This window comes from Nycticebus coucang, chromosome 8, assembly GCF_027406575.1.
Source record: "Nycticebus coucang isolate mNycCou1 chromosome 8, mNycCou1.pri, whole genome shotgun sequence".
In the NCBI taxonomy this organism is placed as follows: domain Eukaryota; kingdom Metazoa; phylum Chordata; class Mammalia; order Primates; family Lorisidae; genus Nycticebus; species Nycticebus coucang.
This window is the reverse complement of record NC_069787.1, coordinates 2834293-2850683: the sequence shown is the minus strand read 5'-3', so window position 1 is coordinate 2850683 and position 16391 is coordinate 2834293. Positions and strand designations below refer to the sequence as shown.

Sequence of the window (16391 nt, the reverse complement as noted above, 5' to 3'; positions counted from 1 at the left end):
AGAGTCACCTTATGGAAAGAATTAATCAAACGTTGATGTTCTCCTTTCCTGTAAGATAAGCAGGTGTTAGCCCGGTATTGTGGCAGGGCCTGTAGTCCCTGTTACTGGAGAGGCTGAGGCGGGAGAATCGCTTAAACCCCGGAGTCTGAGGTTGTTGTGAGCTGTGATGTGAAAGCACTCTACAGAGGGTGACAAAGTGAGACTCTTGTCTCAAAAAAAGAAAGGATAGGCAGGTACCCGGACAGCCTACAAGGGGACAGTGAAGAGGAAGAGTCAGTTATTTTGTAGAATGTCCCTAACTTTGGCTTGTCCGATGTTTATGATTGGGAGAGTGCATTTTCACGAATTCTGTGGCAATACCCAAAAGTGACGTGCCGGTCTCAGGGGATGCTATTAGTAGATACATAATGTCACTAGGTGGAGATGGTGGCTGCCAGGATTCTCTGTCGTAGACTTAGCTATTTTCTCTTTGTAATTACTAGGTAGTTTAGGGTAGATACTTTGAGACTCTGCACATACCCTGTTTCGGCTTACGGTTTTGCTCTCTAATTTTATTTATTTTTTAAAATTTTTAATTTCAGCTTGCTTGTTCATTCTTCTTCGTTTGAAGTACTCTTTTTTGTTGTTCATTTTCTTCTTCCTCTGGCGGTGCTCTGTCCCGCTGTTTTTGGTGTTAGTAGAGACGGGGTCTTACTCTGGCTCACTTCTGCTCATACTGGTCTCGAACCTCTGAGCTCAGACAATCCACCCACCTCGGCCTCCCACAGCGCTGGGACTACAGGCGTGAGCCTCCACGCCGGGCCTTGCCCTCTAATTTTAGCATCCCCTGATGGATGTTGGAGAAGGCAGACTTTTACTTTCTTAGTCCGAGCTAAATTTCCTGTATTAAGGACTAGAAAGGCCAGAGTTACTGCAAGGGCAGGAGAGAGCAGAGAGCCAGGGAAAAGCTGGTAATAAAAACCCTAACAGCACCCCAAATGATCGCGGTGTTTGCAGCTTCGCGGCCCGGCGCCCGGTGGCGGGGTGGGTTCGGCGGCCGCGGAGTCGGGGGGGTGGGTCCTTCTCGCCGGGCGCCGTCCAATGAGCGGCTGTGCGGCGGCCGGAGGCGGGGCGGCGGCCGCGGAGTCGGTGGGGGGTGGTGGGTCCTTCTCGCCGGCCGCCGTCCAATGAGCGGCTGCGCGGTGGCCGGAGGCGGGGCGGCGGCTGCGGAGTCCGGGTCCTTCCCGCCGGGCGCCGCCATCTTGTGGCGCCAGCGCCGCCCAGTGAGCGGCTGCGCGGCGGCCGGAGGCGGGGCCGCGGCCGCGCTCGGCGGGCCTGGCGCTCGGCTCCGCCCCAGTCATGGCCCTGCTCGTACCCGGTGTGTCTGTGCTCTTGCTGCTCGGGGCCTGGGCCCCGGCGCTTGGTAGCGCCTTCTCCGAGGCGCTGCCGCTGGTCAACGAGGAAGTGAAGCGCACGGTGGATCTGAGCAGCCACCTGGCCAAGGTGACGGCCGAGGTCGTCCTGGCGCACCCGGGCGGCGGTTCCACGTCCCGGGCCACCTCCTTCCTGCTGGCTTTGGAGCCCGAGCTCGAGGCCCGGCTGGCGCACCTCGGCGTGCAGGTGAGTGCGGCTGGGCCTGCGGATCCCTCCCGCGCCTGCTCGGGGACCTGGGCGGCGGGCCTGGCGCCGCGGGCCTCTCAGGAGCCCCGGGGCCCGTTAGCAGCCCGGGTTTCGCAGCTCGTTCTCGGCCCGCGTCCGCCCGCCCGCCGCTTCGGACACGTCAGCCCAAGCCCGCTAGGGCGCTGGCTGCTGCTAACGGGCGCGGCTCCTCGGGTCGCGCGGCCGACCCCTTCTCGGAGCTCGTCCCTGGCCCGGCTGGGGACACGCACCTCCCATCCGTACAAGGGGTTGGTGGTCACTTGAGCTCCGCGCTTCGCAGGGCGCCATGCGCGCCAGACTTCATTTCTCACGACTTTCCCAGTGGCCCAAGTGAGGACAAAGGAGTGTATTAAAACGACCTTCATTTCCTTAACTCAGTATTTGGTGGGTTGTAGGTGTTTCTTTCTAGACGTCATCCGGAACAGTCAGGAAGGTGATAGGTTTCAGGTATTCAAGTTTGCAATCACTTGAAACCCTTGATATGTTTGTTATACTAAGTGTAACGCACTCCTAAAGGTTGCTCAGGAACTCTTTTTCAATGTTAAAACTCTTCTAAAAGTTAGTGTTAAAATTCCTACAAGTAATATACACTCTTTTATACTGTACAGAAAGGAACAGCCCAATACTCTCCCTTCCTCCTAGCGCCGCTCATTCTTACACGTCTGCAATAAATGGCTCTTAATGTTTGGCTTATATACTTTTCAGCCATTTCAGTGAACACATTTACACCTCTCAGGGACAGAAAAGGTTGGTAGATTTGCTTTTTATTACGGTATTTATTAAACTATTCATTAAGTGATTACCCAGTTACCACTGTTGAGAGAATATTTATTATAATGTCACATTTCTTCTTAGCACACCTTGTTCTCTGAACATGGCTGTAAAGCTGGGTTTATAGAGCTTAAGTTTCTGAAGTCCTTTGATGCCTTGTCCATGATGAAATGCACAGTTTTACTCAAAGGTGTGTGGAAAGGTGCTTATCAAAACTTCATTTAAATTTGCCTGGCAACCTTTGAATGTTTTGAATGTTAGATGCTATTCAATTATAAAAGCCAGTTGTGGTTTAATGAGGTTATCACAATTTGCCACAGTGTAATTAGACCACAAGAGAAGGTAGCTGTCCTGCTATGTATTGGAGAATACTTACAAGTTGTTACTGTACTTTTTTTTTTCTTTTTTAAATTTCGGGTTACTATCAGAGTACATACAATTAGATTACATTATTTGTGTTTGTAAGATAAAGTCCAAAGTCTGAGTTGTAGTTGAGTCTTTCACCCAGGAAGTGTGCTAATACCCCTGCATTGTACCTGAAAGGTGGGAACTTAACCACCTTTGGAGACGCTTTCCTCCCTTCCCTGTCCCTGCTTCTTGAATTTATTTTCATTTTATTTATTTATTTATTTTTATTTTTAAGAGAGTCTCAAGCTGTCAGACTGGGTAGAGTTCTGTGGTGTAACAGCTCATAGCAACCTCAAACTCTTGGGCTTAAGAGATCCTCTTGCCTCAGCCTCCCAAGTAGCTGGGACTACGGGCCCCCGCCACAGTGCCTAGCTATAGTTTGGTTATAGTTGTCATTGTTGTTTGGCTGGCCTGGGTTGGATTCGAACCCTCCAGCTCCGGTGTATGTGGCTGACGTCCTAGCCGCTTGAGCCACAGGCGCCGAGCCCTTGAATTTATTATTTATTTATTTATTTATTTGAGACAGAGTCTGACTTTGTTGCCCTTGGTGGAGTGCTGTGGCTTCATAGCTCACATAGCTCACAGAAACTTCAAACTCCTGGGCTGAAGCAAATCTCTTCCCTCAGCCTCCCAAGTAGCTGGGACTACAGGTGTCCGCCACAGTGCCTGGCTATTTTTATGGATGAGGTCTCGCTCTTGCTCAGGCTGATCTTAGACTCCTGAGCTCAAGGATTTCACCTGCCTCGGCCTTCCCAGCGTGATTACAGGAGTGAGCCACGGCGCCCAGTCCCTGCTTCTTGAATTTAATTGTGTTTTTCTCTTGTGTGTGCCTTTGGTTGTTGATTTGCTAGTTTTAGCTTAGTATTGATTATGAGATGCTTGCTTTTCCATTCTTTATTTTATTTTATTTTATTTTATCTTTCTTTCACTATGTCACCTTGGGCAGAGTGCCATGGCGTCGTATCTCACAGCATCCTCAAACTCATGGGCTCAAGAGATCCTCCTGCCTCTGCCTCCCAAGTAGTTGGGACTATAGGTGACCACCACAGTGGCCACCACAGTGCCTAGCTCTTTTTTTTTTATTTTTAGTAGAAAAGGGGTCTCAGTCTTGCCCAGGCTGGTTTCAAACTCCTGAACTCAAGCAATCCATCCATGTTGGCCTCCCGGAGTGCTGGGATTATAGGTGTGAATCACTGTCCGTCCTGGTTTTATTCTATTTTTTTTTTTTTTTTTTTTGTTTACAAACCCTTGTGTCGAGGGCTGACTTTCAATAGATTGCAGCGAGGGAGCTGCTCTGCTACATACGAAACCCCGACCCAGAAGCAGGTCGTCTACAAATGGTTTAGCACCAGGTTCCCCACGAACGTGCGTTGCGTGACGGGCGAGGGGGCGGCCGCTGTCCTGGTTTTATTCTATTTGCGATACTTAGGAGAATGTTCTCCAGATTCATCTGGGTAAATAAATACAAAAGATGCAAAATCTCCATCTTTTTTTTTTTGTAAGAGACAGAGTCTTACTTTGTCGCCCTTGATAGGGTGTTGTGGCATCATAGCTCACAGCAACCTCCAACTCTTGGGCTCAAGTGATTCTCTTGCCTCAGCCTCCCGAGTAACTGGGACTACAGGTGCCTGCCACAACATCTGGCTGTTTTGTTGTTGTTGTTGTAGTTTGGCCGGGGCTGGGTTCGAACCCACCACCCTCGGTATATGGGGCCAGCACCCTACTCACTAGCCACAGGTGCCACCTAGTCTCCATTTTTTTTTTTTTTTTTTAATTTGTAGAGACAGAGTCTCACTTTATTGCCCTTGGTAGAGTGCCGTGGTGTCACACAGTTCACAGCAATCTCCAATTCCTGAGCTTAGGCTATTCTCTTGCCTCAGCCTCCCGAGTAGCTACAGGCGCCTGCCACAATGCCCAGCAATTTTTTTGTTGCAGTTTGGCCGGGGCCGGGTTTGAACCTGCCACCCTCTGCATATGGGGCCGGTGCCTTACCCACTGAGCCACAGACAGGCGCTGCCCCTAGTATCCTTTTTTTTTTTTTTTTTGAGACTGAGCCTCAAGCTGTCCCCCTGGGTAGAGTGCCGTGGCATCACAGCTCATAGCAACCTCCAATTCCTGGGCTCAAGCGATTCTCTTGCCTCAACCTCCCAAGTAGCTGGGACTACAGGCGCCCGCCACCATGCCCGGCTATTTTTTTGGTTGCAGCCATCATTGTTGTTTGGTAGGCCCAGACTGGATTTGAACCCGCCAGCTCAGGTGTATGTGGCTGGCGCCTTAACCACTTGAGCCACAGGCGCCAAGCCTAGTATACATTTTTTTTAATGGTCATTTTCTATGTGTAAATTTTATTTTCTTCAACTTTATTGAAGTATAATTGGTGTATAGAAAAACTCCATATAATATATGCAATTTGGTGAGTTTGGACATAACATATATACTTATGTTACCATTACCACAATCTAGATAATAAACATTCATCACCTCCAGAAGTTTCCTATGTCCCTTAGTTTTTGTTTTGTTTTGGATTTTTCTTTCTTTCTTTCTTTTTTTTCTTTTTTTGAGACACAGTCTCACTTTGTTACCTTCTTTAGAGTGCTGTGACATCATAGCTCACAGCAACCTCAAACTCTTGGACTCAAGCGATTCTCTTGCCTCAGCCTCCCAAGTAGCTGGGACTATAGGTGCCTGCCACAATGTCCAGCTATTTTTTTGTTGCAGTTTGGCCGGGGCCGGGTTTGAACCCACCACCCTCAGTATATGGGGCTGGTGCCCTACTCACTGAGCCACAGGTGCCGCCTGATACTTCTTTCTTATTAAGAATTCACTTTGTTTTAGGTACCATCCTGGGTATTTTAAGTACATGTTCATTGAATCCTTTGAGGTATAGGGGTTCTGATACAGCAAGTGAGGAATCTGTAATCTGGGAGGTTATTTAGCCTCCTACATGAGGTCTCACAGTGAAGTGTAAGTCAGGGCTCCAGTTAAGGTGAGTTTGTTCCATACATCATCTGTATGTTCTCAGGCTGTACAGTGTTGCCTGTCTGGCCTTGATAGCTGTTAGGTAGGTTTGTGTTGAAGTTTAAGTCACATCACCAGATTTATTTAGTCATTTGTTCATTGTGTAGTCCGAGAGAGAGACCAGGGTTAGTGGATATATGAGCTGTTTTATACCCTATCCCAGTGGGAAATAATTGGATGATAAACTTAAATACGGTGTTTATTTTCTTTTTTTTTTTTTTGTAGAGACAGAGTCTCACTGTACCGCCCTCGGGTAGAGTGCCGTGGCGTCACACGGCTCACAGCAACCTCCAACTCCTGGGCTTAAGCGATTCTCTTGCCTCAGCCTCTGGAGTAGCTGGGACTACAGGCGCCCGCCACAACGCCCGGCTATTTTTTGGTTGCAGTTTGGCCGGGGCTGAGTTTGAACCCGCCACCCTCGGTATATGGGGCCGGCGCCCTACTCACTGAGCCACAGGCGCCGCCCACGGTGTTTATTTTCTAATAGTTGTCTTGGAAAGTGGTGAGGTTGCTGAAAATTGTTTCAGTGAATTGTCTACCAACCCTTGTAAAATTTTAGGAGCTAATAGAAGGAACTATGGTGATTATTGACTAGGAGCCAGTGGTTCCTCCTCTTTTTACCACACACAACCTATCTTATTCTTCCTCTCATTGGATCCTGTATTTGAAATGTTTTGCCACGCGAATCTTTTATCAAGTAGCAATAACTTTCATTAAGGCAAATCAACCTCTATAACTGAGAGTTTCTGATAGGGTTGAGTATTCTAGAATGTTCCTATTGTGATAAGATTTTAGTCAAAGGCTCGGCACCTGTAGCACAGTGGTTACAGCGCCAGCCACATACACTGAGGGTGGTGGGTTCGAACCCAGCCTGGGCTAGGCATTGTGGTGGGCGCCTGTAGTCCCAGCTACTTGGGAGGCTGAGACAAGAGAATCGCTTAAGCCCAAGAGTTTGAGGTTGCTGTGAGCTGTGACACTGCAGCACTCTACTGAGGGTGACATAGTGAGACTCTGTCTCAAAAAGAAAAGAAAAAAAAGGATTCTAGTCAAAGGAATTGAACTTGTTCTTTTTTTCTTCTTTCTTTCTTTTTTTGAACTTGTTCTTGTTAGCCTTTACAGCTTTATTTGGAATGATTGCATGATAATTTTTAGGCTTTTAGAAATGTTAAAAATAATATTAAAAAAATATTGTATTTGGATTTTTGTTTGCCCTGCTGGTAATCACTGCTTCACTAAAAGGCAGTCCTAACTTTTATTTTTGGCTGGAGATTCCATTGTCAAGGAGATAAGTGATGTGTATTTATGTTTTTTCCTTATAGTCTACCCCACGGTCTTATAATTTCAGATGCTACTCTTTCTCAGAAAGCCCCCTCAGCCTTCTGGAGTTCACACCCTTTTCTTGGTCACACACCCTCTTGCCTGAAGCGTAAGAGTAAGGAGTGTGTCCAGCAGGGACTGCTGGCTCCTTCTCCTCAAGAGCTTTCGACGCTATTAACTTCGGGCGTTGGCCCCATATGCCGGAGGTGGTGGGTTCAAACCCAACCCCGAACAAAAAAAAAAAAAAAAGTTACACAGTTTTTTGTTTTTTTTTTTTTTTTTTTTTTTTTTTTGGAGACAGAGTCACTTTGTCGCCCTCGGTAGAGTGCCATGGCGACACAGCTCACAGCAACCAGAAACTCTTGGGCTTAAGCAATTCTCTTGCCTCAGCCTCCCAAGTAGCTGGGACTACAGGTGCCTGCCACAACGCCCAGCTATTTTTTTTGTGTGTGTGTGCTTGTCAATGTTGTTTGGCAGGCCTGGGCTGGGTTCGAACCCACCAGCTCTGGTGTATGTGGCCAGCACCCTAGCCACTGAGCTACAGACGCCGACCCAGAAGTTACACAGTTTTGATCATGCATGAGACTTCTGTTACATCATTAAAGACTATTTCTATGAATATATATTTGAATTTAAGAGGGGAAGAAAACATCCAGAAAGAGGCTTTTGAGAAGTGTATTTGGAAGTCTAATCTTTTTTTTTTTTTTTGAGATAGAGCATTGTTCTGTCACCTAGGCTAGAGTAGCATGGCCTCAGACTGGCTCACTGCAACTTCAAACACCTGAGCTCAAGCGATCTCCTACCTCACCCTCCTGAGTAGCTGAGACTACTTCTTTTGGAGACAGAGTTTCTCATTCAGTCGCCTCAGGGTTGAGTGCTATGGCATCACAGCTCACAGTAACCTCAAACTCTTGGGCTCAAGTGATTCTTTGCTTCAGCCTCCTGAGTAGCTGGAACTATAGGTATCTGCCACAACGTCCATCTGTTTTTTTTTCGAGACAGGGTCTCGCTCTAGCTCAGGCTGGTCTCAAACTCCTGAGCTCAAGTAGCCTGCCTGGCATGGCCTCCCAGAGTGCTGGGATTTCAGGAGTGAGCCCCTGAGACTGGCCAGGTCTCTAATTCTTGACCTCAAATGATCCTCCCAGAATGCCTTGGCCTCCCGTAGTGCTAGAGTTACAGGCGCGGGGTACTACACCTGGCCTGGAAGTCTAATCTTTATTTGTATGTATGTATTTGATCATTCAGGAAAATGATATGTATTTATAGAGGTTATAATATTGCTTATTCCATATGTAAGTCTTTAACAATATTCTTATGTTTCAGATGAAGAAAAATTGTTACTGAAGCCATAATTCAGTATTTATTTATGTATGTATTTATTTCTTTAGTCAGTCTCACTCTGTCACCATGGGTAGAGTACTGTGGTGTCATAGCTCATAGCAACCTAAACTCCTGGGTTCAGATGATACATTTGAATTTACCTCAGCCTCCTGAGTAGCTGGGACTACTGTCCTCAGCCACAACACCTGGCTAGTTTTTTCTCTTTTTTTAGAGACAGAGTCTCACTTTATGGCCCTCGGTAGAGTGCCGTGGCCTCACACAGCTCACAGCAACCTCCAACTCCTGGGCTTAGGCGATTCTCTTGCCTCAGCCTCCCGAGTAGCTGGACTACAGGCGCCCGCCACAACGCCCGGCTATTTTTTGGTTGCAGTTCGGCCGGGGCCGGGTTTGAACCCGCCACCCTCGGTATATGGGCTGGCGCCCTACCGACTGAGCCACAGGTGTCGCCAGGCTAGTTTTTTCTAATTTTAGTAGAGATAGGGTCTCGCTCTTGCTCAGGGTGGTTGGTCTCTCAACTCCTGGGCTTAGGCGATCCATCCACCTTGGCCTCCCAGAGTGTTACGATTACAGGCGTGAGCCACTGTCCTTGGCCCATAATTCAGTCTTTTAAAAGTTCTAATAGTTTTGATCAGTGTTGAAGTTCTAAGGCATTTGATTCATTATTTAACTAAAAAATTAGAAGCCAAAGACATAAAAATGGATAACTTGTTCTTTTCCGTTATAGGTGAAAGGAGAAGAAGAGGAAGAGAACAATCTGGAAGTACGAGAAACCAAAATTAAGGGTAAAAGGTAAGCTAGCAAACAATATATTTTTCTTGTCTCTTGTTTTTTTTTTTTTTACCGCCTTCAGAAGAGTGCCATGATGTCACAGGACTCACAGCAACCTCTAGCTCTTGGGCTTCAGCGATTCTCCTGCCTCAGCCTCCCGAGCAGCTGGGACTACAGGCGCCTGCCACAACGCCCGGCTATTTCTTGTCTCTTGTTAAAGATTATTGTGTCAGGGGCGGCACCTGTGGCTCAGTAAGTAGGGCGCCGACCCCATATACCTAGGGTGGTGGGTTCAAACCCGGCCCCTGCCAAACTGCAACAACAACAAAAAAAATAGCTGGGCGTTGTGGCAGGCGCCTGTGGTCCCAGCTACTGGGGAGGCTGAGGCAAGAGAATCGCCTAAGCCCAGGAGCTGGAGGTTGCTGTGAGCTGTGATGGCACAGCACTCTACCAAGGGCAATAAAGTGAGACTCTGTCTCTGCAGAAAAAAAAAAAAAGATTATTGTGTCAGGTCTGGAATCATAAGCTGGGATGAGTTGCTTAGGATGTGACTGGTGTCTTAGAGGAGTTTTTTTTTTTTTTTTTTAGGCAGAGTCTTACTATGTCACCCTTGGTGACATAGTGCTCACAGCAACCTCAAACTCCTGGGGTTAAGCAATTCTCTTGCCTCAGCCTCCCGAGTAGCTGGGTCTACAGGTGCCTGCCACAATGCTCGGCTATTTTTCTTTCTTTTTTTTTTTTTCCGATTGTAGTTGTTTGGCAGGCCTGGGCTGGATTTGAACCTGCCAGCTCTGGTGTAAGTGGCTGACGCCCTAGCCATTGAGCTATAGGCGCCAAGCTAAGAGGATGTTTTAATTAATGTAGCATTTGGTAGTAAGCAACATACTAACATATTCTGGACTCACTTGTGTTCTGATTACTAATGCTGACACTGGATTCCTCGGCCAACCTTCTGGCTTCTCTAGGCCACATTGGAAGAAGAGTTGTCTTGGGCCACAGATTAAATATACAAACACTAAGTGAAGCTGATGAGCAAAAAAAAGGTTTGTGCATAATTTTTGTGATATCACTACCACAGATGAACAAAAAGGTTCTTACACCGTCCCTGCCGGTAGCAGCTTGTTTCACAAAACGAAAATGATTACTTTTCATACCAAGCCAAGTCTTTTTAATTTTTGAGTGAACAAGGATCTCTGACCAGTGAATATGGAGCTTCTTGTTCCTCAGAGCCTTCTATGAGCACTCTAAGCTGTTTGCCTCAGCAAGTGTCCTCCTATCTGTGGTTGGCTCCCTTGTGTTTCCTAGGGGCTGATGGACCTCCCCCTGCATCCCCGCCTGTAAGCCTCAGGGCATCCAAAGGTATGCTTATCCAGGGAGACAGACTGCTTTCTCTGAAAGCTCAGAGCTTAGACTTGCTTAGTTCTCTGCTCTAACTTTAGCACCTAGTCTGGGGCCTGGAACTAATATAATAAATTATAATTTAAAATACTTTTTTTTTTTTTTGCAGTTTTTGGCCAGGGCTGGGTTTGAACCCTCCACCTCTGGCTTATGGGGCCGACGCCCTACTTCTTTGAGGCACAGGCGCCGCCCAATTTAAAATACTTTTTAAAAAAACATTGTTTAGCTTGGTGCCTGTGGCTCAAGCGGCTAAGGCACCAGCCATATACACCTGAGCTGGCAGGTTTGAATCCAGCCTGGGCCCGCCAAACAATAATGACAGCAGCAACCAAAAAATAGCAGGGCATTGTGGGGGGTGCCTGTTGTCCCAGCTACTTGGGAGGCTGAGGCAGGAGAATCGCTTGAGCCCAGGAGTTGGAGGTTGCTGTGAGCTGTGATGCTACAGCACTCTACCCAGGGCAACAGCTTGAGGCTCTGTCTCAAAAAAAAAAAAAACATTGTTCACATTAATGTGAGGGTACAATATTTAGGTTACACTGTTCTCACTTCCAGGGTAATGTTCCATTTGTAGAAGATCCCCTCACCCAAAGGGTGTGTTATATACCCTCACAAGGTGCATTTTAGGTGAGATCCCGCCTGAGCTCAGGCAGTCCACCCACCTCAGCCTCCCAGAGTGCTAGGATTACAGGCGTGACCTACCACGACTGGCCTACCCTTGTGGATTTGTAATTTTTTTTTTTTTTTTTTTTGAGACAAAGCCTCAGGCTGTCACCCTGGGTGGCATCACAGCTCATAGCAACCTCCAACTCCTGGGCTAAATCTATTCTCCTGGCTCTGCCTCCCAAGTAGCTGGGAGGTGCCTGCCACAATGCCTAGCAATTTTTTTGGTTGCAGCCATCATTGTTTGGCGGGCCAAGGCTGGATTTGAACCCGCCAGCTCAGGTGTATGTCACTGGTGCCTTAGTCGGTTGAGCCACAGGCGCCGAACCTTTTTATTTTTGGTAGTGACAGACTCTCACTTTATCGCTCTTGGTAGAGTGTGGAGGTGTCAAACAGCTCAGAAAACAACCTCCAACTCCTGAGCTTAGGTGATTCTCTTGCCTCAGCCTCCTGAGTAGCTGGGACTATAGGTGCCTGCCATAACACCCGGCTATTTCTTGTTGCAGTTACCACTGCTGTTTTAGCTGGCCGGGGTTGGGTTTGAACCCGCCACCCTTGGTATATGGGGCTGGTGCCTTACCCACTGAGCCATAGGCGCTGCTGCATTAGAATGTTTTTTTTAATCATTATCTAGTTGTTGGACATTTAGGTTGTCTTACTCTTTATTGCTATTATAAACAACCCTGAGATGAACATCTAGACATTTGTCTTAAAAGGCTTAAAAGATGAAAGGTGGCCGAGCGTGGTGGCTCACACCTGTGATGTTAGCACTCTGAGAGACTGAGGCAGAAGGATCCATTGAAGTCAGGAATTCAAGACCAACCTGAGCAAGGGCAAGACTCCGTCTCTAGTAAAAATAGAAAAATTAGCCCGTTGTAGGGGTGGGTGCCTGTGGTCCCAGCTACTCTGGAGGCTGAGGCAGGAGGATCACTTAAACCCAGGAGTTTGAGGTTGTTGTGAGTTAGGCTGATGCCACAGCACTCTGTCCTGGGCAACGGAATGAAACTCTTTTTTAAAAAAGGTTAAAGTTGATTTCTTAAAGGTAACTGCTTTTGTCTTAGGCTCAAAATTTTGGCGTAACTGAACAGCTAGCTCTGTCTTCATTTTCCTCAGTCTCTTTTGGTTCTTGTTTCAGTGGGAGATTCTTCACGGTCAAGCTTCCAGTTGCTCTTGATCCTGGATCCAAGATTTCAGTCATTGTGGAAACAGTCTACACCCATGTACTTCAGCCGTATCCAACCCAGATCACCCAGTCAGAGAAACAGTTTGTGGTGTTTGAGGGGAACCATTATTTCTATTCTCCTTACCCAACGAAAACACAAACCATGCGTGTGAAGCTTGCCTCCCGAAACGTGGAGAGCTACACCAAGCTGGGGAACCCTGCGCGCTCTGAGGACCTCCTGGACTATGGGCCTTTCAGAGATGTCCCTGCCTATAGTCAGGTAGGCTGCAGAAGAGTCCAGCCATGTCCATTCTCTTTAGAAAATGTTTTAAAGAGTGACGGCTGGGTGATAGGCTTGAGTGGTGTGGGGTTCTCCCTTTAGATCCAGCAGGAGAAGAGTTATGTGGAAGTCTAAAGTCATTTCTAAGATCAGTCTCAAATTTTTTTTTTTTTTTTTTTTTTTTTTTTGCAGTTTTTGTCCAGGGCCCCGTTTGGACCCACCACCTCCGGTATATGGGGCCAGCGCCCTATTCCTTGAGCCACAGGCGCTGCCCCAGCCTCAAAATTTTTAACCTGCTGTGAAATGAATCCATGAGGGTCATGTTTCTCCTTTGGGAACAGAGGTAGAGACTAGGGAGCCAGTATTTGGAGAGTTGGGGTGGAAACTGGGGGAGATGCGAGCAAGACATTCCAGGGAGAGGCAGTAAGAGGGACAAAGGCCTTGAGATGGTATTGTTGGGTAGTGCTGAGGTAAGCACAGCTGACCAAGTGGCTGAGAGTCAAATGCTGGGCCTCCCAGGGTTAGGACTTAAAGGGAGAGGGAGCAATTAAGGCTTAAAAAGATTTCATTATTATTATTATTTTTTTTTGTAGAGACAGAGTCTCACATACCACCCTCAGGTAGAGTTCCGTGGCATCACACAGCTCACAGCAACCTCTAACTCTTGGGCTTACGCGATTCTCTTGCCTCAGCCTCCCGAGCAGCTGGGACTACAGGCGCCTGCCACAACGCCCGGCTATTTTTTTGTTGCAATTTGGCTGGGGCTGGGTTTGAACCCGCCACCCTCGGCATATGGGGCCGGTGCCCTACTCACTGAGCCACAGGCGCCGCCCATATTATTATTATTTTTTGCAGTTTTTGGCCGGGCTGGGTTTGAACCCTCCACCTCTGGCATGTGGGGCCGGCGCCCTACTCCTTTGAGCCACGGGCACCACCCAAGATTTCATTATTATGTCATGTATCAGACATGCAAAAATAGAAAAGACTAGTATAAACTCCTTTTCGAAGGAAGAAGGGTGTTTTTCTGGCCTTTTTATTCTTTTGTATTGCATTTCTGTAGAGTTTTAGGAGTGCAGTCATAGAAGAGTGCTTGAATTCTCTAATGACCAAAAAGAGTTTTTAATACTAATCTCAGTGGTAAAATTGGCAAAGAAGTTGAGGAATTGCTGAAGGTATTGACTTTAATTCTCTTGGACCTTACTGGGAAGCAGTACTTACCATGTAGAAGTGTCAAGTCAGAACTTCTGCAGAGTTGACAACCTAGGATTGCCCCTTCAGTTAATGATTATGAACAAGATAATGGAAACTGTTAAGTCTTAGAGTATTTTTTTTTTTTTTTTTGCGGTTTTTGACCAGGGTTGGGTTTGAACCCACCACCTCTGGCATATGGGGCCAGCGCCCTACTCTTTTGAGCCACAGGCGCTGCCCTTTTTTTTTTTGAGACAGAGTCTCACTATGTCACCCCTGGTAGAGTGCTTTGGCATCACAGCTCACAGCAACCTCAAACTCTTGGGTTCAAGTGATCCTTTTGCCTTAGCTTCCCAAGCAGCTGGGAGTACAGGCGCCCGCCACAGTGCCTGGCTATTTTTTAGAGACGGGGTCTCGCTCCAGCTCAGGCTGTTCTCAAACCTGTGAGCTCACGTAATCCACCTGCCTCGGTTTCCCAAGTGCTGGGGGCAGTTTTTATTTGTAAAATGGGGATGAGTAGGACTTGCTTCATCATGTTATTTTGAGGATGAAATGAGATGATGCTCATCAAAGAGTGCCTGACACCTGCATACACCTCAGTTCTATACCCACTAGCTAAACATGTTGCTCTTCTGTGAATTTTTCTGGATGAGTCTTCTCTGGGACAGAAAAGCCCAGTAGTAGTAATGCTGTGTATTATCTTCAAGTTTTGAGCTCATTGGATAGAGCTTATATCTTCATTAGATCCTTTTTGTTGTTGTTGAGACAGAGTCTCATTATGTTGCCCTGGGTAGAGTGCTGTGGTGTCAGAGCTCACAGCAACCTCAAACTCTTGGGCTTAAGTGATTCTCTTGCCTCAGCCTCCCAAGTAGCTGGGATTATAGGTGCCTCCCACAACACCTGGCTATTTTGTTGTTGTTGTTGTCATTGTTGTTCAGCTGGCCCGGGCTGGGTTAGAACCTGCCAGTCTTAGTGTATGTGTCTGGTGCCATAACCACCACGCTATGGGCACTGAGCCTCTTCATTAGATCTTATGTATTTCCTAGTTAGAGTTTTTTCTTTATTTATAATTTAAGATTTTATTTTATTTTAAAACTAAAAATTATTTCAAAAGCAGTTTGAAAAACTTATTGTGGGCTGGGGATGGTAACTCATGCCTATAATCCTAGCACTTTAGGATGCCAAAGCAGGAGGATCACTTGAGGCCAGGAGCTGGAGACCACTCTGAGCAAGAGCCAAGACCCCATCTCTAGAAAAATTAGCTGGGTGTGGTAGGTGCATGCGTGTAGTCCCAGCTATTCTGGGGGCTGAGCCCAGGAGTTTGAGGTTGCAGTGAGCTATGATGACGCAATTGGACTGTAGCCCAGGCAACAGAGTAAGACTCTGTCTTTAAAAAAAAAAAAGAAAGAAAGGGCGGCGCCTGTGGCTCAGTTGGTAGGGCGCCGGCCCCATATACCGAGGGTGGCGAGTTCAAAACCCGGCCCTGGCTGAACTGCAAACCAAAAAATAGCTGGGCGTTGTGGCGGGTGCCTGTAGTCCCAGCTACTCGGGAGGCTGAGGCAAGAGAATCACTTAGGCTGAGGCAAGAGAATCACTTCAGCCCAGGAGTTGGAGGTTGCTGTGAGCTGTGGGATGCCGTCGCACTCTACCGAGGGCGATAAAGTTAAGACTCTGTCTCTACAAAAAAAAAGATTTAAATAAAAAAAAAAAAAGCTCATTATAGCAATTTGGAAAATACTGCAAGGAGAAAGTAGAAATAATCTCTAATTCTAGTTCCTGTGTATTTTCAGGTTCTTTTTTTCTTGCATTGTTACTATAAGTGGAATGTAGAAGTTTTCATTTTTAAAATCCAAAAGGTATTTATGTTGGACTTGAAAAAATTTTTATTTTTATTTTTTTTATTTTGCAGTTTTTGGCTGGGGCTGGGTTTGAACCCACCACCTACAGCATATGGGGCCGGTACCTTATTCCTTTGAGCCACCGGCGCCGCCCTACAATTTTTTTTTTTTTTTTTGTAGAGACAGAGTCTCACTTTATGGCCCTCGGTAGAGTGCCATGGCCTCACACAGCTCACAGCAACCTCCAACTCCTGGGCTTAAGCGATTCTCTTGCCTCAGCCTCCCGAGTAGCTGGGACTACAGGCGCCCGCCACAACGCCCAGCTATTTTTTTGGTTGCAGTTTGGCCGGGGCCGGGTTCGAACCCGCCACCCTCGGTATATGGGGCTGGCGCCTTACCGACTGAGCCACAGGTGCCGCCAGCCCTACAATTTTTATTTTTTTATGTCCCAATTTTCTTTTTTTTTTTTTTTTTTTGAGACAGAGCCTCAGCTTTTGCCTTGGGTAGAGCGCTGTGGCATCACAGCTCACAGCAACCTCCAATTCCTGGGCTCAAGTGATTCTCCTGCCTCTGCCTCCCAAGTAGCTGGGACCACAGGTGCCTG

General features: G+C 47.2%; 1 protein-coding gene across 1 annotated transcript in view; it reads left to right on the top strand.

The window, feature by feature from the left end:
* The first annotated feature begins 1264 nt into the window (after positions 1 to 1264).
* Positions 1265 to 16391, top strand: part of RPN1 (ribophorin I) — a 32588-nt gene continuing 17461 nt past the window's right edge. Inside the window, exons 1-3 of the mRNA XM_053599354.1 lie at positions 1265 to 1599; positions 9218 to 9282; positions 12455 to 12761. Of these exons, the coding sequence (XP_053455329.1) occupies positions 1339 to 1599; positions 9218 to 9282; positions 12455 to 12761 (633 nt within the window). The 5' untranslated portion in view covers positions 1265 to 1338. The remainder of the gene's footprint in view (positions 1600 to 9217; positions 9283 to 12454; positions 12762 to 16391) is intronic.